At 42.6% G+C, this 23653-nt stretch overlaps 1 protein-coding gene across 4 annotated transcripts; it reads left to right on the top strand.

The window, feature by feature from the left end:
* The first annotated feature begins 185 nt into the window (after window positions 1-185).
* REEP2 (receptor accessory protein 2) lies at window positions 186-17589 on the top strand. Of its 4 annotated transcripts, none has more exons than XM_075600713.1 (8): window positions 186-445; window positions 2358-2430; window positions 4972-5048; window positions 6597-6717; window positions 7087-7200; window positions 7983-8130; window positions 11132-11268; window positions 13101-17589. In XM_075600713.1, exons 1-8 carry the CDS (start codon window positions 414-416, stop codon window positions 13167-13169), a joined length of 771 nt encoding a protein of 256 aa, XP_075456828.1. In that variant the 5' UTR covers window positions 186-413; the 3' UTR covers window positions 13170-17589. The 4 variants fall into 4 exon arrangements, with proteins under 4 accessions (XP_075456828.1, XP_075456827.1, XP_075456829.1 ...); XM_075600712.1 differs by having other exon boundaries at window positions 189-445; window positions 11126-11268; XM_075600714.1 differs by lacking the exon at window positions 186-445 and adding an exon at window positions 470-764 and having other exon boundaries at window positions 11126-11268.
* The last annotated feature ends 6064 nt before the right edge of the window (window positions 17590-23653 follow it).

The raw sequence follows: 23653 nt of genomic DNA, 5'->3' as shown, positions 1-23653 counted from the left end.
GATGAGTTTTGTTCCTACCAGGTATTTGGTGATATATGTAATACATAAAAAAAAGTAATTGAAATAATTTCACTACATGCTGTTTTTAAACTGGGCATAAGGGGCAGTGTTGCAGCTGTCCTGATCTCCCACCCATTGCTCTTTACTGAGCCTGCTAGATGCTGGCAGATTATTTTTTTACTGTCCTCCGACAAGAAGTATCTCATCGCAGCAGAGCCTTTAAAGCACAGCCACTCCTCCCGGATTGCTGCAGCGACGTTGCCTTTAAGGATCCGGCTCCGGGATTTTAATCCCTCCATCTTCCTCCCTGAGAGGGACCTTTGCTCTGCTCCTCTGCGGGCATCGCGTGCTCCACACATTGTAGCGGCTGGAAAATCTGCCCATCCCTCCCAGTGTGGAGGGGCATAGAGAGGATGGTGTCCTGGATAATCTCCCGGCTGGTGGTGTAAGTCTGGGGATGAGAAAGTATGGAGCAGCAGCGCCTGCTGGAAGCTGACATCTTATTGCTTATTATAGTGCAGTATGTTTTGGATGGTTGTACGTGGGTCTATGCACGTGACGGGTGCAATAGTTTATAGGTCAGTGCACCTGGTGGGTGCGTTTGCACATGATGCAAACGTGATGCACAGTGGTTCATTCGTGTGTGTGCATGATGGATGCTGTACAGTAGGTGTGGGCATGAGTTCGTTGTCCTTGGTTCTGTGCACATAGTGGGTGCTGGAGTCATTGAATCTAGCTGATCGATGGTGTTCATTGGAGTGCAGGTGCCTTATTAGTATATGTTCCTATAGTGGTTGCAGTTGTCCTGGGATCTAGGCAAACGGTGGATACTGGGCTCATGATGGATGCAGAGGCCCTTTCATCTGATCATATGGGGATGCAGTTATCCTTGGGTCTGAGGACATGGGGATGCAGTGGTCCTTGGGTCTGAGGACACGGGGATGCAGTGATCCTTGGGTCTGAGGACACGGGGATGCAGTGGTCCTTGGGTCTGAGGACACGGGGATGCAGTGATCCTTGGGTCTGAGGACACGGGGATGCAGTGGTCCTTGGGTCTGAGGACACGGGGATGCAGTGATCCTTGGGTCTGAGGACACGGGGATGCAGTGATCCTTGGGTCTGAGGACACGGGATGCAGTGATCCTTGGGTCTGAGGACACGGGGATGCAGTGATCCTTGGTTCTGAGGACACGGGGATGCAGTGATCCTTGGGTCTGAGGACACGGGGAGGCAGTGATCCTTGGGTCTGAGGACACAGGGATGCAGTGATCCTTGGTTCTGAGGACACGGGGATGCAGTGATCCTTGGGTCTGAGGACACGGGGATGCAGTGATCCTTGGGTCTGAGGACACGGGGATGCAGTTATCCTTGGGTCTGAGGACATGGGGATGCAGTGATCCTTGGGTCGGAGGACATGGGGATGCAGTGGCCTTTGGATACAGGGATGTGGGAAGGGCAGTTGCTCATTTGCGGCAAAAAAAAACCAAGTTTGGACTAATGGATATTTTTGATTCCACAGATAAGGAATACCCTCCATATTATGAGAATGTATTTTACTGCAGAGGATGAGGGTATTTAATATATACATCTCACTATCAGCTACCCCATGTCAGTTATATTAGTTTTGCACAAATCTAATATGCATGGTATCATAATGTTCACTACTGAATACGATTTACAAGTCAATTACTCTGAAAATAAATAGCAAGTCTTCTGTTCAAGTTTTTATTTTCAAGGCAGGCCATTTGGGTCACCTGTTTATTCTGATAGGAGAAATGGGAAAAGGGGAAATCCTTTTTGCAGGTATATTAAACACAGAATAAAATAGCTGGGTTTGCATTTACTGGACATACTGTATTGTGTGTCATTGTGTTCCTGAAACTTTGTGTGAAGGAAGTATTAATGTGAGAATGTTACTGTATTGTAGGCGCGCACACATTTAATGTGTATTACATACAGACCAGCGATAGTTGATAGTTGTTCTCTCCTGTAGAACTGGCAAGTTCCAGTCAGCAAAATTTTTTGTTAGATCGGAAAAGCTAATCTGTTTATTATGCCAACAACAGAAGAATGATGAATGGAAACATCTGTGTGTTGAGTGCACTCATTCTTTATTTCTCCATTAAACATAAACTGCTAGGGTATATTTATAGAAAGTAGCATTATGGTTCTCCTCGTCATCCTATTCTTAAGGACTTTTTATTAACTTTTATTTAGGCTTTTTTAGTTCCTCTAATGGTGGTATCCTTTCTCCTTATCACCGCGAAGGATTTGAACTCATGAGAGATGCAAGTAACCGGTCTTGTGTTTATTCCACTGATTTTGCTTGTTTGATCTTTTTCTGTGTCCTGCTGCAGGTTAATATTTGGCACGTTATATCCAGCATATTCATCATACAAAGCAGTCAAGACAAAAAATGTCAAAGAATATGTAAGTTTTTGAAAAAGGTGTTTGCTTCTTAGTTTCTTGATAGGACTTTACTATTGAAACAAATGAGAGGTTAGACACGTTGGACAGAATTATTTCATCTTTCAAGCGTCCGCCAAAATTGCTCCCTTTTTTTTTTTTTATAAATGTATTTTCTTTTGAGATTGATTTATATATCTTAAAAATATTACAAGTGATGTTGTAATGTTCAGTTGACTTAAAAGCTATCTTCCTGGATTTCCTGACAATTATTTTGCACATTGCTATAACTCTACAGGACTGTCATAATTCAATTGTCCACCTTTTAAGACCCACCTTAAAACACACTTGCTTAAAGAAGCATATGAGTAGCACCATGGATAATACTAGACACATGATACATAAAGCTTGGCCCCTTGCAGACGCACTTACCAGAACTCCCTCCTACTGTCTCTGTACGTTCTTCCTACCTACCATTTAGATTGTAAGCTCCTCGGAGCAGGGACTCCTCTTCCGAAATGTTGCTTTTATGTCTGAAGCAATTATTCCCATGATCTGTTATTTGTATTATTTGTTATTTATATGATTGTCACGTGTTATTTATATGATTGATACTACTGTGAAGCGCTTTTTCCACAAATGGCGGTAGATAAATAAAAACAATGCAAACACCCAAGTGATATGTACGGCGCTTAAACACACTAATAAAGGTGATGTGGAACAATAATATGCTCACAAAATAATGTGCAAAAAATATATACGTGCTCAAATAAGTGAGTAAGTGAACAAAATATTATACAATAGGTAAGGTGGTGGATATATCTCAACCTCTGATGGGAGTGGTTAAGGTTCTCAATACGATGCAATGTAGTCCAGGATTCAAAGGGATCGTAGTATCCAGATACCCCAAGGAAAAAAGAAACAAATATAGTGTACTACTGTATGATAAGTCTGGATGTAGAAGAAACCTTGGCTCTTGCAGAATGCCTACTTACAGTGTAGTAAGATATAGTATGCAGTGAGAAAGGTAAGTGTTCAGACGACTGGATCGAGTATTTCCACAGTAAAGGATGACTGGATCAGGGCAAAGTGTAGCTGGTCAATCTCAGGGAGACAACAGAAAAGGGAAAAGACCAATTGTGCAGACCAAATAAAACTTTATCTATAAAAAAACGGCAGGATAATATATGTACTCACATTGTGTACATATAACATGGACACATAATATGCTGTTGGGCGCCCAAGGACATCTCGCGCCGTAGAGGTAATGGTATAAGCCGCTTTCCCGTCCCTCAGTTCACTCTCCCCGTGCGTGTGTTGTCCTCCGGTTCCGCGTCTTGCGCCACTTCTGGTTAGGATGACGTCAAATCCGGTCTTACTTGACAGTGAGAGAGGGGCAGTCCTGGATCGGCGAATCCTCCTAGGCACGAACCTCACACGTTGCAGCACCTGGCAATGGCTCTATGCGTTTCGCTGAGCTTGTCAGCTTCATCAGGAGCAGAATAATACTCAGTGGGTTGTATGTTAACTGAGGGTATTATTCTGCTCCTGACGAAACTGACAAGCTCAGGGAAACTTATGATGACGAATACAGTATCAGCCTTTGAGTCTTTTTACAGTGACAAAAAGGCTACAACAAAATGTGTTCGACTATTGCTGGCCTCTTGCATTTGTCCAGCTTGGGTTTGCCAGGATCCCTCTATTGAGCAGCACCTGGTTTGTGATTTATGGAGGGCTGAGACTGGCAATGAGTAGATGGGAAGTTTTAAGTTTGTAAATGTTGTACAAGTATTGAGGATAATCATGAAGGATCATTAAAAGAATAACAAAACAAAAAGTAGTGCCTTGTTCTATTCAGCAGTCCTGACAACTGAGTCTGTAACAACAGCCACCATCTAATGGAGGTGTTTTTTTGTTTTGTTTGTTTTTTTTAACCCATAAAACTATTTGGTTATCTGTCCGTGAACACCATGTTTGGTTGGAGTGGTTAATCTGATGCATATGGATTAATAACATTGTGGGTTCAATGCCTGTCTCTGTCATCCACACTTTGTAACCCTGGTCAACATGATGTCATGTGCCTGTGCTCCATCCTACCCATTGTGCAATGGTGAAACGATAATAGCATTGTTACGTACGTTTCTGTCGTTCCTTTTAAAGGCCGACCTGCAGAGGCTTGTATACCAGAAAAAGCCGCAAGAACACCCCAGGGTTGTATTGTTGTTTCGAATTGAAATGATCTTTATAAGTATAATACTGAAGTTGTCTGCACATATTTCCCTTTATACATAATTTGTAAAGTGGAGGGTTGAGTGAGATTAATATGTGACTGGGGCACAGCACAGCGCCCTTTGTGTATTAGGACTAGATTCAGAGATTATCCCAACCTTTGTATGGTACATTAGTTGTGGAATGCATAGAATTAACTCTTTTTGCTTCCAGATGGGCAAGCAAAGCATTGCAAAGAAATGCACTGCAGGGCCGCTCTGGCAGCAAGGAGTTACAAAGTACAGGGAAGTTATTTTACCATAGCTGGGCTCTGGATACATCTCTAATCTCTTGCAGGTGAAATGGATGATGTATTGGATTGTATTTGCCTTCTTTACAACGGCTGAAACTCTGACTGACATCATCCTCTCCTGGTTAGTAACACTATGCTACCTTACAGTATGTACACATAATGGGCTTGTAAAAAGATCCATGAACAGGGACTGTGTGGGCATTATTAAACCCATAACTACTGGCACCTGAAACCTTACCCATAGTAACACAATCTGGTCATAATAAGACTGTCTTTGTTGTGGGTGTCAACAAAAATGTAGTTGTTAGTCATGGGAGTGGGACGTGCGGATTTATGCATTCCTTGCTTTGCAGATTGTGATACCTTTTTTTATCGAATTAACATAAAACTTTCTCTCAGATAGTTTTTGTACATGAGCTTACAATGTATCTGAGGCGCCAACCACGGATCCCCAAGATCTGAAAGTTATGCTCTTGTGCAATGGCATTTCTGAATGGTCCAATAAAAGGTATCACAACCTACAAGCAATCGAATCATCCCAGAACATTTTGCATGTGATTTTATTTTTAAATGTTGAAATTAAATTGTTGCTATTATAGGTATAAAAGCAAAAGGCCCTGTTTTTAAATAATCCCAATCAGTTTTGTCTACTCGACAGTAATATCTTCCCCATGTTGACATAATGTCAAAGTGTATCACTATCAGTAATTCATGTAGCCTAGAAACCCCAGTTCTATTCTATTAACTTCCTCGAGTTCCTGGGACAGTTCCCCACTGACAATCCAAAAATAGCCTAAACTCAGACATAAACCTACATACTCGGCGATAACAACCTTTTTACTGATCTATTGGCTGTTAAATAAAACATGGCATTGCAGTAAGAAAAACCTAATAATAACTGTTAATAACGAATACAGGTCACTCCTGCTTTGGTTCTTTACCTATTTGCATGCCAGTCAGCTCTGTATGATACTGAATTAAGTGGCTGCCAACTAAAAACAGACCCAAATTAACGGTAAATTGTTAGTGTGGTATTTTACTTTCCATACATCCACTAATGTCATTGTTACAGAGGTGTGAGTGGTTCAACTTCTCATATACATGGTTAGAAATGTGCCATTGTGGCATCTTCTTTGTGCGGTACACCGACTCACCCTGAGATAAAAACATGCTCTGATGATTCTGTGACATGGTCCTATTTTTGGCTTCAGCTTATGGTCTAGGACATTTGGTCGCAGCCGTTTCGCCGTGACCATGTGACCTCACCGCAGAGACACTCGACCGCCCGCCTCTTTGTTGCAAAGGTTAATCCCTAACCTTGGCCCTTGCCCTAAAAAACCCTAATACTAACGCTACCCCCTTCTCTAAAAACCTTAACCCGTTACCCAAAAAAGTCCTTCCGCCAGCAGCTAAAACCCCTAAAGTTATCCCCCTACCCTAAAACTGACCTTGTTGTAGAAGCGTCCGGCAGCGGGTGGTCCAGCGGCTGTGGCGGATGGTCCACCTGCGGCCAAAAGCTGGCAGGGGACTTGGTCACGACCAAGTGTCTCATTCCATCAGGTTTTGTACTTCTAGCTGATAACTGGTTCTACTGTTCTGCTGTATGTTTCTCACAATCACTTTTCTTGTGCGGATTTTAAAGTAAGACTAACTTTAATCTTTCTATTAGGTTTCCCTTTTATTTTGAGCTGAAAATTGCGTTTGTGATTTGGCTTCTTTCACCATACACCAAGGGCTCTAGTGTGCTCTATAGGAAGTTTGTCCACCCAACACTCTCCAGTAAGGAAAAGGTGTGTCCTGTTTATTAAACCAGTGTGTCCTGTTTATTAAATCAGTCTATCTCCATCAATTTTGTGAAGGCCTTAAGACAAGTATCCCAAACGCACACATCTTGACCCAGAAAATCATTGTTTCCCACTAATAATTACAACTGCTGTCCTCCAATATGTATCTGCCTTATGACCAGAATTGCAAACCCTTGTTGATAAGTATATTAAACATGTCACCCCTTGCTGCTAGAGAGCCATACGATGTATCACAGGCTCTTTTTGACAACGAAGAAGTTAATCTCAACACAACTTCAAACTATTATTTTGTTATCCGGAGAATTGAAAATGTGCATTCAACCAAATCCTTTCTTTTTATAAATGGCCTTACAGGAAATTGATGAGTATATCGCTCAGGCGCGGGACAAGAGTTATGAAACAATGATGCGTGTTGGTAAAAGAGGTTTGAACCTCGCTGCGAATGCTGCCGTCACTGCAGCTACTAAGGTAAGACGAATCCCCGCGTGTGTACACTTCTCCAAATGACTCCTACAATGCTGCTGTTTAATCTCATAAACACTGCTTCCGCACCGCAGTTATTTGACAAAATGATGCATACTGAACAATCGTTTAAACCCCCCCCAGAAATAGTGGAGAAGGATGTAGAAATGTGTCTTACTAAAGAGTGCTGAGTAGTAAGGCAAATTACAGCCCATTTAAGTGACAGACTTGTAAGTGTCTTAATACATAACACTGCTTAGTGAACCTGAGCCATAATTATTCATATAGCAACAATGGCATTTTAACACCCCTACTCCGTTTCCTCTGCTATCGATACTTATCAGAAGAACGACACAACTAAGCCTGTAATAATTTGTGATCATTTTTTTCCCAACAGAAGTCCTCTGAGGTTGTCTACTAATCTCTTGAATGTATAGGTTTCCTTTCTTTTTATTTTCTCCCTTGAGCTTTGCTGTCATGTCTCAAAATGATACGTTTGAGTTCTCCAAAGCATCATCTATAAGGAACCCCACAATGTCAATATTGGGTTAATTTATCATGCTGAATATAATATAAACACCCGCTTAACAAGCGGCAAAATATTTTGACTGGCCTTCCCTACCTCACTGCCTACTATGTTCTTTCATTTATATCATTTACAGTATAAAAGTTGTGAACTCTGTTTCCTGTTTCCCCCTAGTAATGTTACATATATTTACCACCATCTGTATAAAATGCCATCAGAATGCTCCTTGTTCATATAAACCGGCATTTCTGTTCCACGTTAGGGTCAAGGCGTCCTATCGGAGAAGCTGCGGAGCTTCAGCATGCAGGACCTGACTCTGATTCAGGAGGATGATGCTGTGCACTTGCAGAGTTCGGAGCCTCGGGTACGCAGCGCTTCCAGTGGACTGTTGGAAACCATTATTGATGCAGGTACAGATGGCTACAGACCCGATGTCCAGGGGTCACTCGCACACCTATGTTGGAAAGGTGTTCAGGAGCAAAATACATAGCTGATTACATGTAGCATCATGCAAGCATGTGCACGCTAGCAGAACTACAAACAGAACCATTTGGGCCTCGGAGAGGTGTTAATAGTGGACCAAAATAGAAACAGGGCAGAGCACTGTCACAAATAAATCTGGAGGAGGCTCACATTAGAAAAATGAAAAAGTTTATTGGATCATAACAGACCCCATATACAATAAAAGGCACCTACGCGTTTCGGGCCGTGCGCCCTTTCTCAAGGTGTCGAGCGGTATGCAAGCATGTGCACGCTAGCAGAACTACAAACAGAAACATTTGGGCCTCGTAGAGGTGTTAATAGTGGGCGCCCTGTCTCCCATGATTTTACTTATCTTCTCGTTGGGATATCTGGGCAGCCCGTAATCCTGTCTACCTGGCAAAACCGGGCTCATTAAATGGGGAACATTGGAGAGAGCTAATGAAAGCAAATGAGTTGATGTGATGGTAAAAGGTAGAGGGGCAACAATGGTATGGAAGAACAGATCACAGGTGGAAAGGGCTAGAGGTAGAGGTGAAACAGTTTAAGGGTTAAGTAGAAAAGAGCTATAGGTGAGAGGTTATGGCCCTAAGGTTTTGAGAATAACTATGGTAATTTATTTATTATTTATTTATTTATAAAATATTTTACCCGGAAGTAATACATTGAGAGTTACCTCGTTTTCAAGTATGTCCTGGGCACAGAGTTAAGACAAATAATACATGGTTACAAATACAGTTACATAAATTAGCAGGGTATATATTATAGATTATATATATATATATATATATATATATATATATATATATATATATATATATTATAAGACATTGCATGCACAGTTAAAGATAATATATATTATGGGCGTATGAAACATGAACTTAAACTGGTGGTGGATGTAAGAGTCTCTGGTAGGTTGTTCCAGTTTTGGGGTGCACAGTAAGAGAAGGAGGAGCGGCCGGATACTTTGTTGAGCCTTGGGACCATGAACAGTCTTTTGGAGTCTGATCTCAGGTGATAGGTGCTGCAAGTGGTAGGGGTGAGGAGCTTGTTCAGGTAGCTGGGTAGCTTGCCCATAAAGAATTTGAAGGCAAGGTGAACTTTGCGCCTAGACTCGAGTGATGACCAGTCTAGTTCTTTGAGCATTTCGCAGTGATGTGTATTATGGTTGCATTGGAGAACAAAACGACAAATTGAATTGTAGAGGGTGACAAGTTTGCTAAGGTGGGTTTGAGGTGCTGAGCCATATACTATGTCTCCATAGTCAATAATTGGCATTAGCATCTGCTGTGCGATACGTTTTCTGACCAGGAGACTTAGGGAGGATTTGTTCCTGTAAAATACCCCTAGTTTGGCATAGGTCTTGGTTGTCAGGGTATCAATGTGCATTCCGAATGTTAAGTGGGAGTCAAACCATATGCCGAGGTATTTAAAACTAGTGACAAGGGTTAGGGTGGTGTTAGTGTTGGTTCTAATCTGGAGCTCCGTCGCTGGAAGCTTTAAAAATGTAGTCTTGGTCCCAAATACCATTGTTACAGTCTTGTCAGTGTTTAAAAACAGTTTGTTTTGGGAAATCCAGTATTTGATAGTAATGAAGGACAGTTCAAGCGTTGGGGTGCAAAACACAGGTAGATAAGTAATGAGGCTAGAGGCACGGATGCTGGAGTGTCGGGATTCCTCAATTCTTCTGTCCTGAGTCTATCCTCCATGAATCAATGGGAAATAACCGCAGCATCCTTGTCCTCTTGTCAGTGGCGCTGCAAACAGGACTATTTACAAGCCAATGTATTGGAGTATTTACATATGGTGAGTGCTTGGCTATCGAGATGTAAGATCTTCTTAAATAATAATCGTTTTGTTGTTGTTCTTATATCGCACTGTACATAGGATTTTGCAGGCACCAGTCCCTGCCCTGTAGAGCTTACAATGCCATTTTTGGTAGCTGAGGCACAGGAGATATAAACGAACATGTCCAAGGTCACAAGGAGAGCTAGGCACTTGGTCTATTTTTAAAACATTTACTTTTTTTCATGAACGCCACTAAATATAGAACGCGAGAACAATGACCACATTGTCTCTTGCTGAACACTAGTTAATTATTTTATTACCAGTCATTATTCTGCTTCTGTGCTTAAGGAAGTTATCAGGATGTCATATACTGTATAAAGAGAGCTGTGGGTATCCAGCTTGAATCTTGTATATCTATTTATTACAGCAGGTATTTATGAGCTCAGGGATATAGCTACATACTCAACATTAGGTTGAAAAAAGACATATGTTCAATCTATGCTAAACTTAGACGAGATACTTATCATGTATCTGTAATTACAGTATTTTGCAGTTGCAGCAGTGTCTTGACTATCAACACTCATACAGTATATGTAATATGTTGTCTGGCTGATATTAAATTGTTTTTATTGATGGTGTAAGATTACCAATACAGTTCTCCTTTTCCCCCTTTGCTGCTTTCATGGATTCTGTGTAAGTTCCTCACATATTTGATGTCGTATTTAATGTTCAGGCATACATCATTCACCACAATACATCATAATACTGCAGAGTGGCCAATTACGTGGGCACAGGTGCCTTTGTTGCCTAAAACAGTGGTTCTCAACTATGGTCCTCAAGGCCCCTCCGCGCCCAACAGGTCAGGTTTTAAGAATATCCCTGCTTCAGCACAGGTGGCTCAGTCAAAGACTGAGCCACTGATTGAGCCACCTGTGCTGAAGCAGGGAGTGAGCAGGGATATCCTGAAAACCTTACCTGTTGGGAGTCTTGAGGACTGGAATTAAGAACCCCTGGCCCACAATATGGCACTTTGATATGAGCTGCACTCTTTCTGACTGTCATCACTGATCTACCTGTCATCCCTCTGTCACTGCTTACTGCTGTCTGCCCCGCACAGTGCCAACATTTGTTTGTTAGCTACAGAGGATCTGCGCCAGAGTCCGAAATCAGACGGGGAACAGTCGGACGTGAAAACGGAACAATCAGATGAAGATGCTGTTGAAAAAGTACCAAAACGTACAGCCAGTGTCAAAAGTGTCAAAAAAGTAACAAAAGTTGAGGTAATCAATGTATTGGATGTTCTTATTAAAAAGATGCTAATGTCCCCGTTATTACAGTGCTGCGCACAACTGCTTCCTAAGCACAAAACTATATGCTCTGGCACACTGTCAATTCAGGAAGTCAGTATTTATCATTCTTTCAGTTTGTCGAGCTATTTCCTACAGAGGTTCCCCAAAGTCTAAAAAGCATTGATTCCCATCTCTAAAGCATTAGGCTGCGGCCATGCTAGCACTGAGTGCGTGGCGCTTGGCGAGTTTAGTTTCTGCAATTTTAAATGGTCCCGTCCCCGCTCACGCGGTGCGCGGCCACGCTCGCTCTCCCAAGCTTGGCGCTTGTGGAGGGAAAAAAAAGAGAGTTTGAAGCGCACTCAACATGCCCCCCCCTGCGCGCGCTTGCAAAATACACAGGACACCAGGCGCTCATGCTTGGAGAGCTGGAGACGTCACCGCTCAGTGTTTAAACGGCCAATAATGGATGTGGACATGGATACACTGATTATAACACTGCTTTGTTTCTACATTTATTTTTAACAGGGATTTTTTTTCTAAATGAATTGGTCTCAAACCTTTCCCTAGGGACCACCAGTTACATCGGGTGTTAGTTATATGAATATGATATTTACTGGTTTTCCATAGAAACACAAATGTTCACAAGTTCAGGGCAGCGAGGTAAGGTTTGAGAACCCCAGCTGTAAATATATTTACTCAATATACTGCAGCCGCTGTTTCTTCTTGGATCCATCAGCATTAGCTTGATTGCAATGATAAAGCGCACCATGCGAGAAACGCGTTAGAGGTTTTTCTTTTTAATTAGTTATGTCCCAATAAATAATTTGTTATTTTTTCTATTAGCCTCCAGTTCTCGTTTTTTCATAGTTGTGCTCCAAGTTTTTTCTCTCCTGCTTAGCTTGATTGCAGGCTGAGCAGTGGTCATGGTGGGTAGAAATGCTGTACAAGCAGTTTTGGCTCTGCATACTAAAACTTTAAATATATCTACACTGTACCCCCATTTCCCAGGAACTCACAATTCTCGATAGGTGAAGCAGTTCTCCCCCCGGAAACTTTTTAGAAATCATTTTTTTTTTTTTACATTTTTTTGTAGCGAAACATTATTTGACGTTTCATTTGCAGGTGACTGTTATTGGATTCAGGTATTCAAGGTGCTGTTCCTCTCAAATGACCTACCTTGAAAGCGATCTGTGATGTTATACCCTTTAAAGCAGATTGCCAACCATATTTGTTTTTTTGTTTTTTACCCAGTTGTCTTTTATTGTAATCTATATTTAAAAAGGCCAAAGTAGGAATAAAACATGCAAGGAAAAAAAACGAAGAAGGTGAAAACCAACGGTACTATACAATAAAGGCATCTTTAAAATATAAACACGGGGGACACCATTAACCAACTCTCCAAAGATGAGCTCCGTCTTCCAAATGTTGCTAGTGACTCTATTTTTACTTCCATAGGATGGTAGACAGGCCCCTTCCACCCCTGTACTTACTCTTATTGCTTATTAATTGCTTTTTTCAGGGCATGTTTGACTTGATAAACCTGACCTAGGCAGTTAAATAAAAGTAACTGGAGAAAGTTACTTTATAGTCTAATCAAAATAAAATTATAAATTCGATTCGGATAAAATTAAGCTGGTTATTTTTTAAACGGGATTGGGATCAGGAGTATATGGCAGCAGAAGGCTGGTCACAGACAGCAGTCAAGTAAAAGTAGAAATTATACATACTGAAGGGACAGCAAAGCAAAGAAATTGCAAGTGTTTTGTGGTTTCTTTGTAACGTGACATGTCTTTTTAGTACAACGTCTGTTTTTTTTCCTGCAGCCGAAGAATATTAAAGTGCGTCCCAAGAAGAAAGCTGCAGGGTCCAGTGTTTCTGGGGAGTCGGCATGAAGACTGTGCATATTGTGTCTGTCTGTCCAGTATTTACATTACAATTTGCTCATTTGAGACTCTTCTGGGGACCGGGTGCTGAAGAAGCAACAACTGCTTTTAGGATCACTCCAGATATGGGGGTCAGTATTTGCAAGAAAATGTATTTTATTTTAGAAAGCATTTTGCCACGGCACATTGAGATGTGCATCTCATCTTCAAAATGTGCTGGGATACAATTCAGAGAAACAGACTTTGTAAGAAACACAATTAACAGTTAGTGGACAGAAAACACATTTCAAGAGATTATAGTAAATATAATTAGTAATAATTATTCCTTCAACAGAAGAACAGTGGTTACCTTATGTCTACGATATCTATTCCGGCTGTCACAGATCTATTTAAATAAGAATATCTTCAGTATGGGAAACCTACCTGGATTTGTAAACCTTCTTAGTATGAAAGCAGCTTTTGGGTGGTTGAGAAAATCCACTGCTTTTGGTTTTGGAGATAACAGCGGCATAAATAGGACAAGCAGCAGTGGGAAATAACCAGTATTTTGATATTTTTTTTCTAACTCATATTTAGTCAGTAACACACAAAGTGTTATAATGTATTTCTTCTGCATATAACTAATAGTTTTCAAGATGTAACGTATCCCGGTTCTGGTGTAAGGCCGGTTGTGTGGCCATGTCGGGCTCACAAAAGTTTTTATTTCTCGGCAAATTAGGTGCCTGAAATTGAAAGGTAATTCGAATGACAAACAGTAATATTATTTTTGTTTTCCTTGATTTTGTGCTGTGGTTAAATCATGCCGTTTAAGATGCAACTAGTGAGTATACTTTAAATCATTATATATTCCCTAGGTAGTGCAGTTAATGGTATAACACTCATACCATTCTCTCTATGCGCCCAAATCAGTAAAAGCATAGAAGACCACGTAGATTAATGGTTGCAGTTCGATTGGTGTAATCAGGGTTTTTTTTTAGTTTTGCTTCCAAAAAATACTCGCAAACCCCTAGATCTAGCCAGACAGTATCACTGGAGGGGATTGTTTGGGAATTCCAAGCGCTCGTAAGTAGATGCTGCTCATGCTGTGATAATCCGATAGAAGTACATGTTGCACACTGCTGGATTGCAGAGTTAAACTGTTCAATTTTTCATTGAGATTGCAGAAACCTAAGAAGGTGCTACTGTACCTGCAGTGAGAGTCAAAGTTGGGAACTTTAAAAGAAAAAAAGAGCATAGCAGCATTTGTGTGAACATTAATCTTCATAAGGCCCATTTCCTGGTAGACTGGAAGACTCGCTTAAGGTAATTTATAAGCCCATTAGTTGAGCTTACTGTCTGGTTAGTAGACAGTACATCTCAGCTGCTGACAGGGGTTTCAGGTAGGCTGTTACAGACGCTGTTTACTGGACCAGTTGCTAGGTTTTTAAACCTGATAAAGGGATATGCCTCCCAGCAAAAAAACTGTTAGTGGTGTATTCTTACTCATTGTAACGATTTTATGTTGCCATATTTTAGCTGTGTGACTGAGCCTGCGTTGCTTTAACTGGTGTGGGGCTTTAAAACAAAGTGCCACATCGTCTGTGAGAACAATGTGCAATAAAGAGAAGAAAGATTAAAGGAGCGCTAAGAGCAAGTGAAAACAACACCTGAATGAGAGAGGGCCCAATAAAGGTGGGTGAAGGAGATGATTCATGCTATTGGCATTTGCTTGTCTTTAATGTCTAATTTGTAGCCTAAACTACTAAATGCAACCAGAATTGACACTGCTGGTAAACAGTACAGCTCTTCATTTCTTAATATAGCTGCATTCTAGAATCCACTTATAAAGGCCTTAATACCCTTTGGGTGCTTCTTATCAACAGTGCGTTTACACAGTGCAGGGTAAGTGAATAGATATATTTACAGGTATTTCCAGGGAGCTCTTGACAGATTGTAGAAATATTTTAGAATTGTTAAATGCATGAATTGCTGCTGATAGAGTAACAAAATCACGTTGTATAAAAAAAGGTGTGTCTCTGAATGTGCACTGTGAATAATAGTTGGTAAAACAGAATGCAGATACAGACAATTTTGCACAAACAATCAACTTTTTATTTGATTTTGAGATTGTTCAAGGGACTTAACTTAATTGCAAGCAAATGTACGGAACCCCTTTTGCGGTCAGACAGGCTTGTAATGAGTTGCAGCAAGTGGGTTGAAAGATGGCTTGGTGGTGGCAATGTTATGAAGAACTACAAGCTTCTCTTTGCCAAACAAGTAGATTGTCGGTCTGCTCCACGGAGAAGCTGGTAGTGGGAATGCGTGCATTAAGATTTCTGGAATATAGGACACGTTAAGTTTAGGCCTGCAGAATTGTTGAAGGGTGAAGGGCTTGAACTGTTAGTGGTGATTGGAAGTAACACGGGCACTTCTTTTGATTGTATTGAATAATTTTTTTTAAATGTATGTATTTTAATTTAATCAGGACTGGGGATGGTATGCTTAAATGGTCAAAAGGTTCCCTAATCGCTCTCTCATATGTAACATCAGCATGAAGAAATAACTTTCCAGCCTCGATGAGTAGCTGAAGTAGATGAAGGAACTACGGGAGTGCATGGATCAGGCTTCTCTTTCGGGGATATGTATCAAGTGTCGCAAACTGGAGTTTTAACAGAGTGGCATTTTGTGCCATGAGCAGTTATAGGAGAAGAGGGCGCAATATTATGAGATGATCAAAAGTTGTGCTTGTTGGTTCAGTTTTCCTCTTTCTTTGGGTCAATGTGTCCGGTTTAGGTGGCATTAGCCTCTGCTCTTGAGATCTGAGCCAAATGTAAGAAGCACGATTAGTAATAATCATACATTTGTTGCTGGAGCAAATTGGCACAGCTGCAATATTTGCTTTGTGTCTTATAGCAAATTGCACCATTTTGATACATATCCCTTTTAGTATTTTAACAATTTGTAAGTGAAGTGCTCCCGTATAGTGCATTTTTTTTGCAATAGGCTGGTAAGTAACAACATGCATTCATTCTGTATCCCCAGTGTTATAAGTAGTCACTATGCACATATTTACAATGCAACATGCCCGCCTGTGTCGTTTTCTTATTTCCCTTGTCCTGCCCAGTGGAGAGTACTTTTAATTATTATTCCTTTTGTTTTCTTAAATATATATGTTTTATTTAAGAGATGTTTTAGGGTACAGTAGAAAGGGGGGAGGGGAGAACATAATAGTAGAGGGAATATATTATGCAATACAAACACATCATGTACATGTCCACGAAATCCCAAAAGAAGAAAAGGTAAAATAAATGTCACAACATACGGAAAACATTGCACTGACACTGTCCCTTTGACAGTAAATAAATTGGACTGTTGGCTTCAGATCCCCTTTCGCTGCTTCTGCACTTCTCTTGCAGCAAAAGGGTTAATGATGAAAAGTCCTCTCACCCTGAGTGGATATCTTTCACCCTGAGTGGATATCTTTGCAAACGATATTGGGGGCTGTGTCTCAAAAACGTCCAGCTCCAAAACTGGAGCAAAAAGTGGTATCAACAATTGCACCACATTTCTCAAGCAAATACATCCAATTAAAAGCTGCAGAGATGTGTTTATTTTTCTTTAATAAATCATGTTTGGTCCCAAGTTTTGAAGCTGGGAGACTGATACATAACCCATCAATTTGTTAAACGGTGTCTGGGTGCTGTGTTTGGATTGCACCAGAAGTGAACAGTGGTTGCAGCTCCCAACGGGTGATTTGTGGAGCTCACTGATGCTTACGTACATTCATTGGGAAAGCACTCATTTGTTCCTTTTTACCTTTCCCTCTTCTGCATCATTCGAATCATAGTAGTATGCTCGCTGGGTTGTAATGACCTCTTTTTGCAAAAGTTGTATAAATAACAGGATCCCTAGTATTTGCCACAGTGCCTCTGAGTATGGCTTCGTGGCTTACATTTTGGGGTGCATTAATTTACTCGAGAGGAAGCATGGGCGATGCAGTGCTGCGTTTGGTTGAAGGTTCCTTGGACATTCCTAGCTACGCTTATATAAACGGAACCTCCCCTTTCCTACCTGAACCAGAGGGCGGCCTGATAACATGGCTTATTCTATATCAACCAAAGTGCCTGGTTGGTCTTCCTTTGTTTTTTTTTTGTTTCTCCCCCATTCGAAATTCCTCATTGACTTCAATGGGGAATTTGTGCCGAATATGGCCTGATGGGCTTCTTCCGCAGATATAGCATAAGCCCCATAGAGTGTCGGAGGTGGTGTGGCACCTGAGTGCTATTAATGCACTGATGTTACTGTGAAAATGATGATTTGAAAAATATCTTTGTATACATAGAATAATTAAGGAAAGTGCACACATGGAATGCTTTCTGAGTAAAGATATAAATGGAAAAGAGAATAATAATAAAGAATGTAAACAATAAAATATTGACATAAATTTTTGTATGGCGTGAGCTTGTGTATTTTCTTTTATTGTATCTTGGGTAGAAAATTGCTTTGCAACATGCTGCAGGTCACTGGAGTTAATTAACTCGCTTTTATCAAGAATACATAATTTACCCAACATTCACTGTATCTACAAAAGTATTGCAAATATCTCTTTTCTTTAGTGTATAATATATTACTTTGATCCCTGTCTCTTCCTTCAGAAGATGAGTTCTGTAATTGCTGAGATGAAACACAAAAAGGGTAAAAATGTGTAGGACCGCTTCTGTGGAATTGGACCTGGCCTCATTTGCAGAATATGATTGTTCCTGTCACTTGTCAAATTAGGGAGGTGTTGTTTTTTTTCTGTGAAAATATAGGTGGTTGCGGGGGGGGGGGGGGGTGGAGAGAAACCCATGAGAAACCCATCACACACCCAAAAATAAACCGCAACATGCAGGTATAGTTTTGCACATTATCTTGGTGTTGATACCCCAATTTTGCACTCAATACATATGTACTGTATAATGTAGGCAGGACGATAGTGGTCCCTTCAGACAGGATATGTCTCGGGCAGTCTATTGATCAAAAGATCAGCAATTGAAAACAAAAATTATAAAAATGTATTACATCGTAATATAATACATAAGTATATACATAGGAAATAGATAAAATTCTCATAGTGATGTGGTGAATGATAATCACCTAGGTGTTCTTTTGGTCAATAAACTGCCTGCCATATATCCTGTCTGAAGGGACCACTATAGTCCTGCCTATTGTGTACATATGTATTGAGCGGTTCTATCTATCTTTATATATAGTTTTGCACACACCAGTAGCAGAGGGAGTGCAAGATTTTTTTGGGGGGGCTGCATCGCTTACAGAGGCCCAGCGCTTTTCCCCAAGGCATTTAAATTAAATGCCGGGAATCGCCGTGCGAGGCCTCTGTAAGTATCTCTTACCTTGACTCAGACGACGCGTTGCGGTTTCATTTGACACTCTAGGAAGGTAAGAGGGGGCGCGAACACGGGGTGAGTGCTGGCAGGGGGCGCAGTGCCAGAAGTTTGCGCACCCTTACTCTACAGTATATCTAGTTAAACTAATGAAACTAACACTTTAAAAACTGCCCCAGATTTAATACTTAATTACATGCCAGTATTATGAAATACCACTCCGCAGTATAAAAGAGGGAGGAGCGTTGCCCTTGTCTGCAGAGCCCACAATCAGCATCACGCATCCTAGTAGTTTCAGCCAGGAATGTACAGAGTGGATGTCCTGGAACGAGTGTGTTTTTTCTCTTGTCTTCAGGCTGCCAGCACTCCTCAGCCTATCTGTTGCAACAATGTTGCGACCCCTTGTGGGTTTCTTGGCTTCAGCCAGTTGCCTTGGCAACCCCCCCTGCCTATTACCAGGATGAACTGCTCCCCCTCCCCTTGCCAGGTGGTATTGTCCCAGTACATTTCCCATCAGCCCAGACCAGCATGCTGCCTTTTAGTCCTAGCAGCCATCTTGAGCAGTCATCTCTCCTGTCCTGGTAAAGTTACTGATTTTCACCTATCCCTATATCTTGCATTTAGCCCACTTCTTTCATAGCTCCCCTCCCCCTCCATGTCCCCTCAGTACTTCCCCCCCCTTTTATTTGTGTAGCCCCCTTTCCCCATGTCTAATGGAACTACGTGTGCTGGATACCTGTCAGGCGTACAGGAGTTAATCACTGGTGGTAAGAATATCGCTCAAGTCCATGAGAAATGAACATAAATAACCAGGTGCAAAGGGGAAAATATAAAATGGAAGCACAAGAGAAAATGACCGAGGTCACAACAGGCCCCTTAATATGCACTCGTGGAGAAAAGTTAGTTGTATACAGAGGATAGAATATCCATAAGGAGGGCTATATAACTAAGGTAAATAATAGTAGGACGTATAAACTGCTAAAAAAATAAATAATAAATGCATAATAATATACAATGAAAATGCCGAAACAAGAAAAGTGTTAAGTATATAATAGTGAGTATAAAAATGAGTGCATATTAAGGGGCCTGTTGTGACCTCGGTCATTTTCTCTTGTGCTTCCTGGCGTACAGGAGGCCTGATCCTCCACAACTCGGAGCCTGGGGTGGTTGCGTTCTGTCTGGTGACAGCACCTCCACCTGGGAGGGATCCTAGCGCAGCTGGATAACCCCTTACCATGAACAATACCGGCAGTCAACACACAGGTACCCCCAACTTATATTTACTGACACAATAATATAACACCCCCAACACAACGCCCCCAAAATACAATAACCCAGCACCACAATAGGGAGTCCCCCCAAGTACTGAGGGCACCTGTAACCTGATGTCCGCAAGAGCAGGCCCACCCAAATGTGAGGAGTAGCGCTACGCCCTTGTGTGTGTGGCCGTTGGTGTACGTTGGGTACCTTTCCTGGTCTCCAGACCAGGACAACCTGGATGATGATCCGTTGGACCGCACTGTGATCCCACGAAGCATCTACCGGCTCCTCTTCATCCGCTAGGCGTCTCCCTCTGAAGGGATCTCCTGTTGGAGTGTGTCCCTGTAAATGTCTCTATGTACCTGTGGTCTGGTCCCAGACCGCAGGCCGCGCACATCGCGCAGTGGCCATCACTGGTGCACTAACTGTTGTGAGCTAAGGGGAAGCGTCCCTATCTGTGGGCCTTCCCTGTAGTACCACATGCTGAAGGGGGCTCAGGGCCTGCGGGGCAACTCTAGGCCAAGTCCAGAGGAGCACTGGTTCCTGAACACTACCTCTCTGCTTTCTCCCCTCCTTCCGACTGAGCGCGCGGTCCATGTGCGCCAAATGTATCTAATCCCTTCTCTCCTGCCTCTGCAGCCCTATTAGCTGTACTGCCCCATGTGGTGTGCCGCCCCTGTCCCCTGCGGATTCTTATCCAATATGGCTGCCGCAACTCAGATCATACTGCGCATGCACAATGTCCTTTCTGCGCATGTGCGATCAGGAGGGCTGCCGTGACTCACTGCACATGCACCGTGGGCGTCCTGAGCATGCGCGAGGAACCAAAATGGTGGCGCCCTGTATGGAGCTCCAGGCGCTCCCTGCAGCTGTGCAGCCGTCACCCCACCCCACGATGAGTAGGGACGGCAGGTAGGGGACCTGGCTACATATGTATGTTGTTGCCCCAAATAAACACTTCAGCAAGTAAGAAGGTTCCCTTGCTTGATATATGGGATTGAGTTAACCTGCCTGTCCCTTCTCATCTATCAGGGGGGGCTTGGGCCAGAACAGTGGAGATAAACTCCTTTCTCATGCTACCAATCAGAGGTTGCTCAATGTGCGGGGTTGGGTTACCTCCTTAATCCTAATTTGTTACTCTCTGTGCTAAATATTTTCTGTGGTTTCTTGTCCCAGAATTGTTGCTTCCTATTTATTTCACTGGCTGCTCATAGAAATTTACTGCAAATAAGGCCCACTTGGTTTAACTACTCGGTATGTCTTCTAAAGATGCTATGACGCCTTAGACCTCCGGCTCTTCCCATTATCATCTGCCCAAGTGAATAGGCTGCTAGGGGTCTTTTGGTGCTGGGGGGTCTCATGGCTTAGCACTGCTTAATATGGGCCTAAATCCATTTAAGGTTGCCGGTGGCTTGTCCAAAAATACTGGACAAAATGGTGAACGGTCGTTGGTGAGGAAGAATGTTCTTTATAAATGACCTGACTGTTACGTAATTTTTTCTAAATCTCACTCAATTGCCACATTGATGACCCCTCTCTCCCGTGGGCTTCCCGCTTTCTTTCTTTAACCTCTTCTTTTGACCTTCAACAGTGGACTGCAGCCAGCACCCACAAGGATGGCCACTACCTAGACCTGGTTTTCACTAAAAACTTCTCTCTCTCTGATTTCTCCATTTCCCCTTTTCCTCTCTCTGACCATCACCTCATCTCATTCTCTCTATCTTGCTTCTCCCCTTCTCCACCTCCATCTACCCCCCGGTTCTGCAGAAACCTCTTCTCTTTTCTCTGTATACACTCTCTCTAGGTGACCTAATAACATCTTTTGGGTTTAATTATCACCTCTATGCTGACGACACACAAATATACTTTTCAACACCCGACCTTACTCCTGCTGTACAAACCAAAGTTTCTGAATGTCTCTCTGCTATATCATCCTGGATGGCCCTCCACCACCTTAAACTCAGCATGGCTAAAACAGAGCTCCTCATACTTCCTCCCAAACCTGGCCCTACTACCTCCTTCCACATTACTGTTGGAACTACGAACATTCACCCAGTAGCCCAAGCACGCTGCCTAGGGGTCACACTCGACTCCTCTCTCACATTCGCCCCTCAAATTCAAAACATTTCTAAAACCTGTTGCTTTTTCCTCCGCAATATAACAAAGATACGCCCTTTCCTCTGTTGCTCGACTGCTAAAACTCTGACTCAGGCCCTCATTCTCTCCCGTCTTGATTACTGTAACCTCCTGCTGTCCGGCCTTCCTACCTCTCCCCTGTCTCCCCTACAATCTATCCTAAACGCTGCTGCCAGAATCAATCTACTCTTTCCTAGATCTGTCTCAGCATCTCCCCTCATGAAATCCCTCTCCTGGCTTCAGATCAAATCCCGTATCTCACACTCCATTCTTCTCCTCACTTTTAAAGCTTTAGGCCTCGTTCAGGGTGCCAGCTGCAGGACTCGGAGGGAGGGCGGGAGGGAGGCAGTGCGGCAGTTTGCTGGGCGATCTGTGTTTATCCCCCAGCAGACTTTTCAGCGTTGGGGAGGGGCGGGGTCTACACACAGCAGGGTAAGTATCGAGGTTGCAGTCATGAAATCATTCTGAAGAATGATTTCATTGGCTGCCTAGGTCCCAGTGACACTGCTGCAGCTCCAAAAAATGAAATTTTCGTTTATTGAAACTAGCCAGCTTCAACTCCTGGCCTCGGAGACAGGGCGGTTGCTACCCTGACAACCAGTATTCAAATTGAATACTTTGTTTCTCACGGCAGCACGCCCTCCCTCCGAAGCCAGCACCCTGAACGAGGCCTTACACTCTTCTGCCCCTCCTTACATCTCAGCCCTAATTTCTCGTTATGCATCATCCAGACTCTTGCGTTCTTCTCAAGGATGTCTTCTTTCTACCCCCTTTGTATCTAAAGCCCTCTCCCGCCTTAAACCCTTTTCACTGGCTGCCCCACACCTCTGGAATGCCCTTCCCCTCAGTACCCGACTAGCACCCTCTCTATCCACCTTTAAGACCCACCTTAAGACACACTTGCTTAAAGAAGCATATGAATAGCACTGTGGATATTCTGAACACATGATACATAAAGCTTGGCCCCAATGCAGACGCACTTACCAGAACTCCCTCCTACTGTCTCTGTACGTTCTCCCTACCTACCAATTAGACTGTAAGCTCCTCGGAGCAGGGACTCCTCTTCCTTAATGTTACTTTTATGTCTAAAGCACTTATTCCCATGCTCTGTTATTTATTTGATTACCACATGTATTACTACTGTGAAGCGCTATGTACATTAATGGCGCTATATAAATAAAGACATACAATACAATACAATACTCCAAATATTTACCAATTTATATTCTGTTTCGTAAAAAAAACCGGGGAGGAGTCTTGGGAGGGAGCACCCTTCCGAGGATTTTTTTAGGAAATAGAATATGAAATAGTGCAAATTGGTGCATGCTTTGAGTGAAATTTAGAACAAATTACGTAATGGTCAGATCATTTATAAATAACTTACCTGCAGTCATACTGTACATGGCAAGCAATACTGATCTTACTGCTCCTCCCACAAATTCCAAGATTGTTGCACCCCTCCTCATCCTCTCTCTCTCCCCTTATCCTCTCACCAGGTTTTCAGGCAGGCTGTGAAATTTAAACTCACAGTTTGCGACGGAGGCGTGGCCACGCCTACCGCCGGCGGTTCAGCCAATGAGGGCGAACCAGTCGCGGGACGTCATGGCCACACCTCCGCAAACCCACCGCCACGCCCCATCCCATCGCAAATGTTCCCTCTCCCCTCAGACCGCAGATCGCGTGTAGCACTGTGCACGCGCCGCCTCCCCCCCCCTGCCAGGCGCGCGTGCCACG

This window comes from Ascaphus truei, chromosome 5, assembly GCF_040206685.1.
Source record: "Ascaphus truei isolate aAscTru1 chromosome 5, aAscTru1.hap1, whole genome shotgun sequence".
NCBI classification, from domain to species: domain Eukaryota; kingdom Metazoa; phylum Chordata; class Amphibia; order Anura; family Ascaphidae; genus Ascaphus; species Ascaphus truei.
The sequence above is the reverse complement of the archived record's forward strand: the minus strand, read 5'-3'. Positions and strand labels throughout refer to the sequence as shown.

Coding starts and splice junctions, on each gene's coding strand:
- REEP2 (XM_075600712.1), top strand. CDS start 414: ATGGTGTCCTGGATAATCTCCCGGCTGGTGGT. Junction 446..2,357: donor ATAATCTCCCGGCTGGTGGT/GTAAGTCTGGGG, acceptor GTCCTGCTGCAG/GTTAATATTTGGCACGTTAT. Junction 8,131..11,125: donor GGAAACCATTATTGATGCAG/GTACAGATGGCT, acceptor TTTGTTTGTTAG/CTACAGAGGATCTGCGCCAG.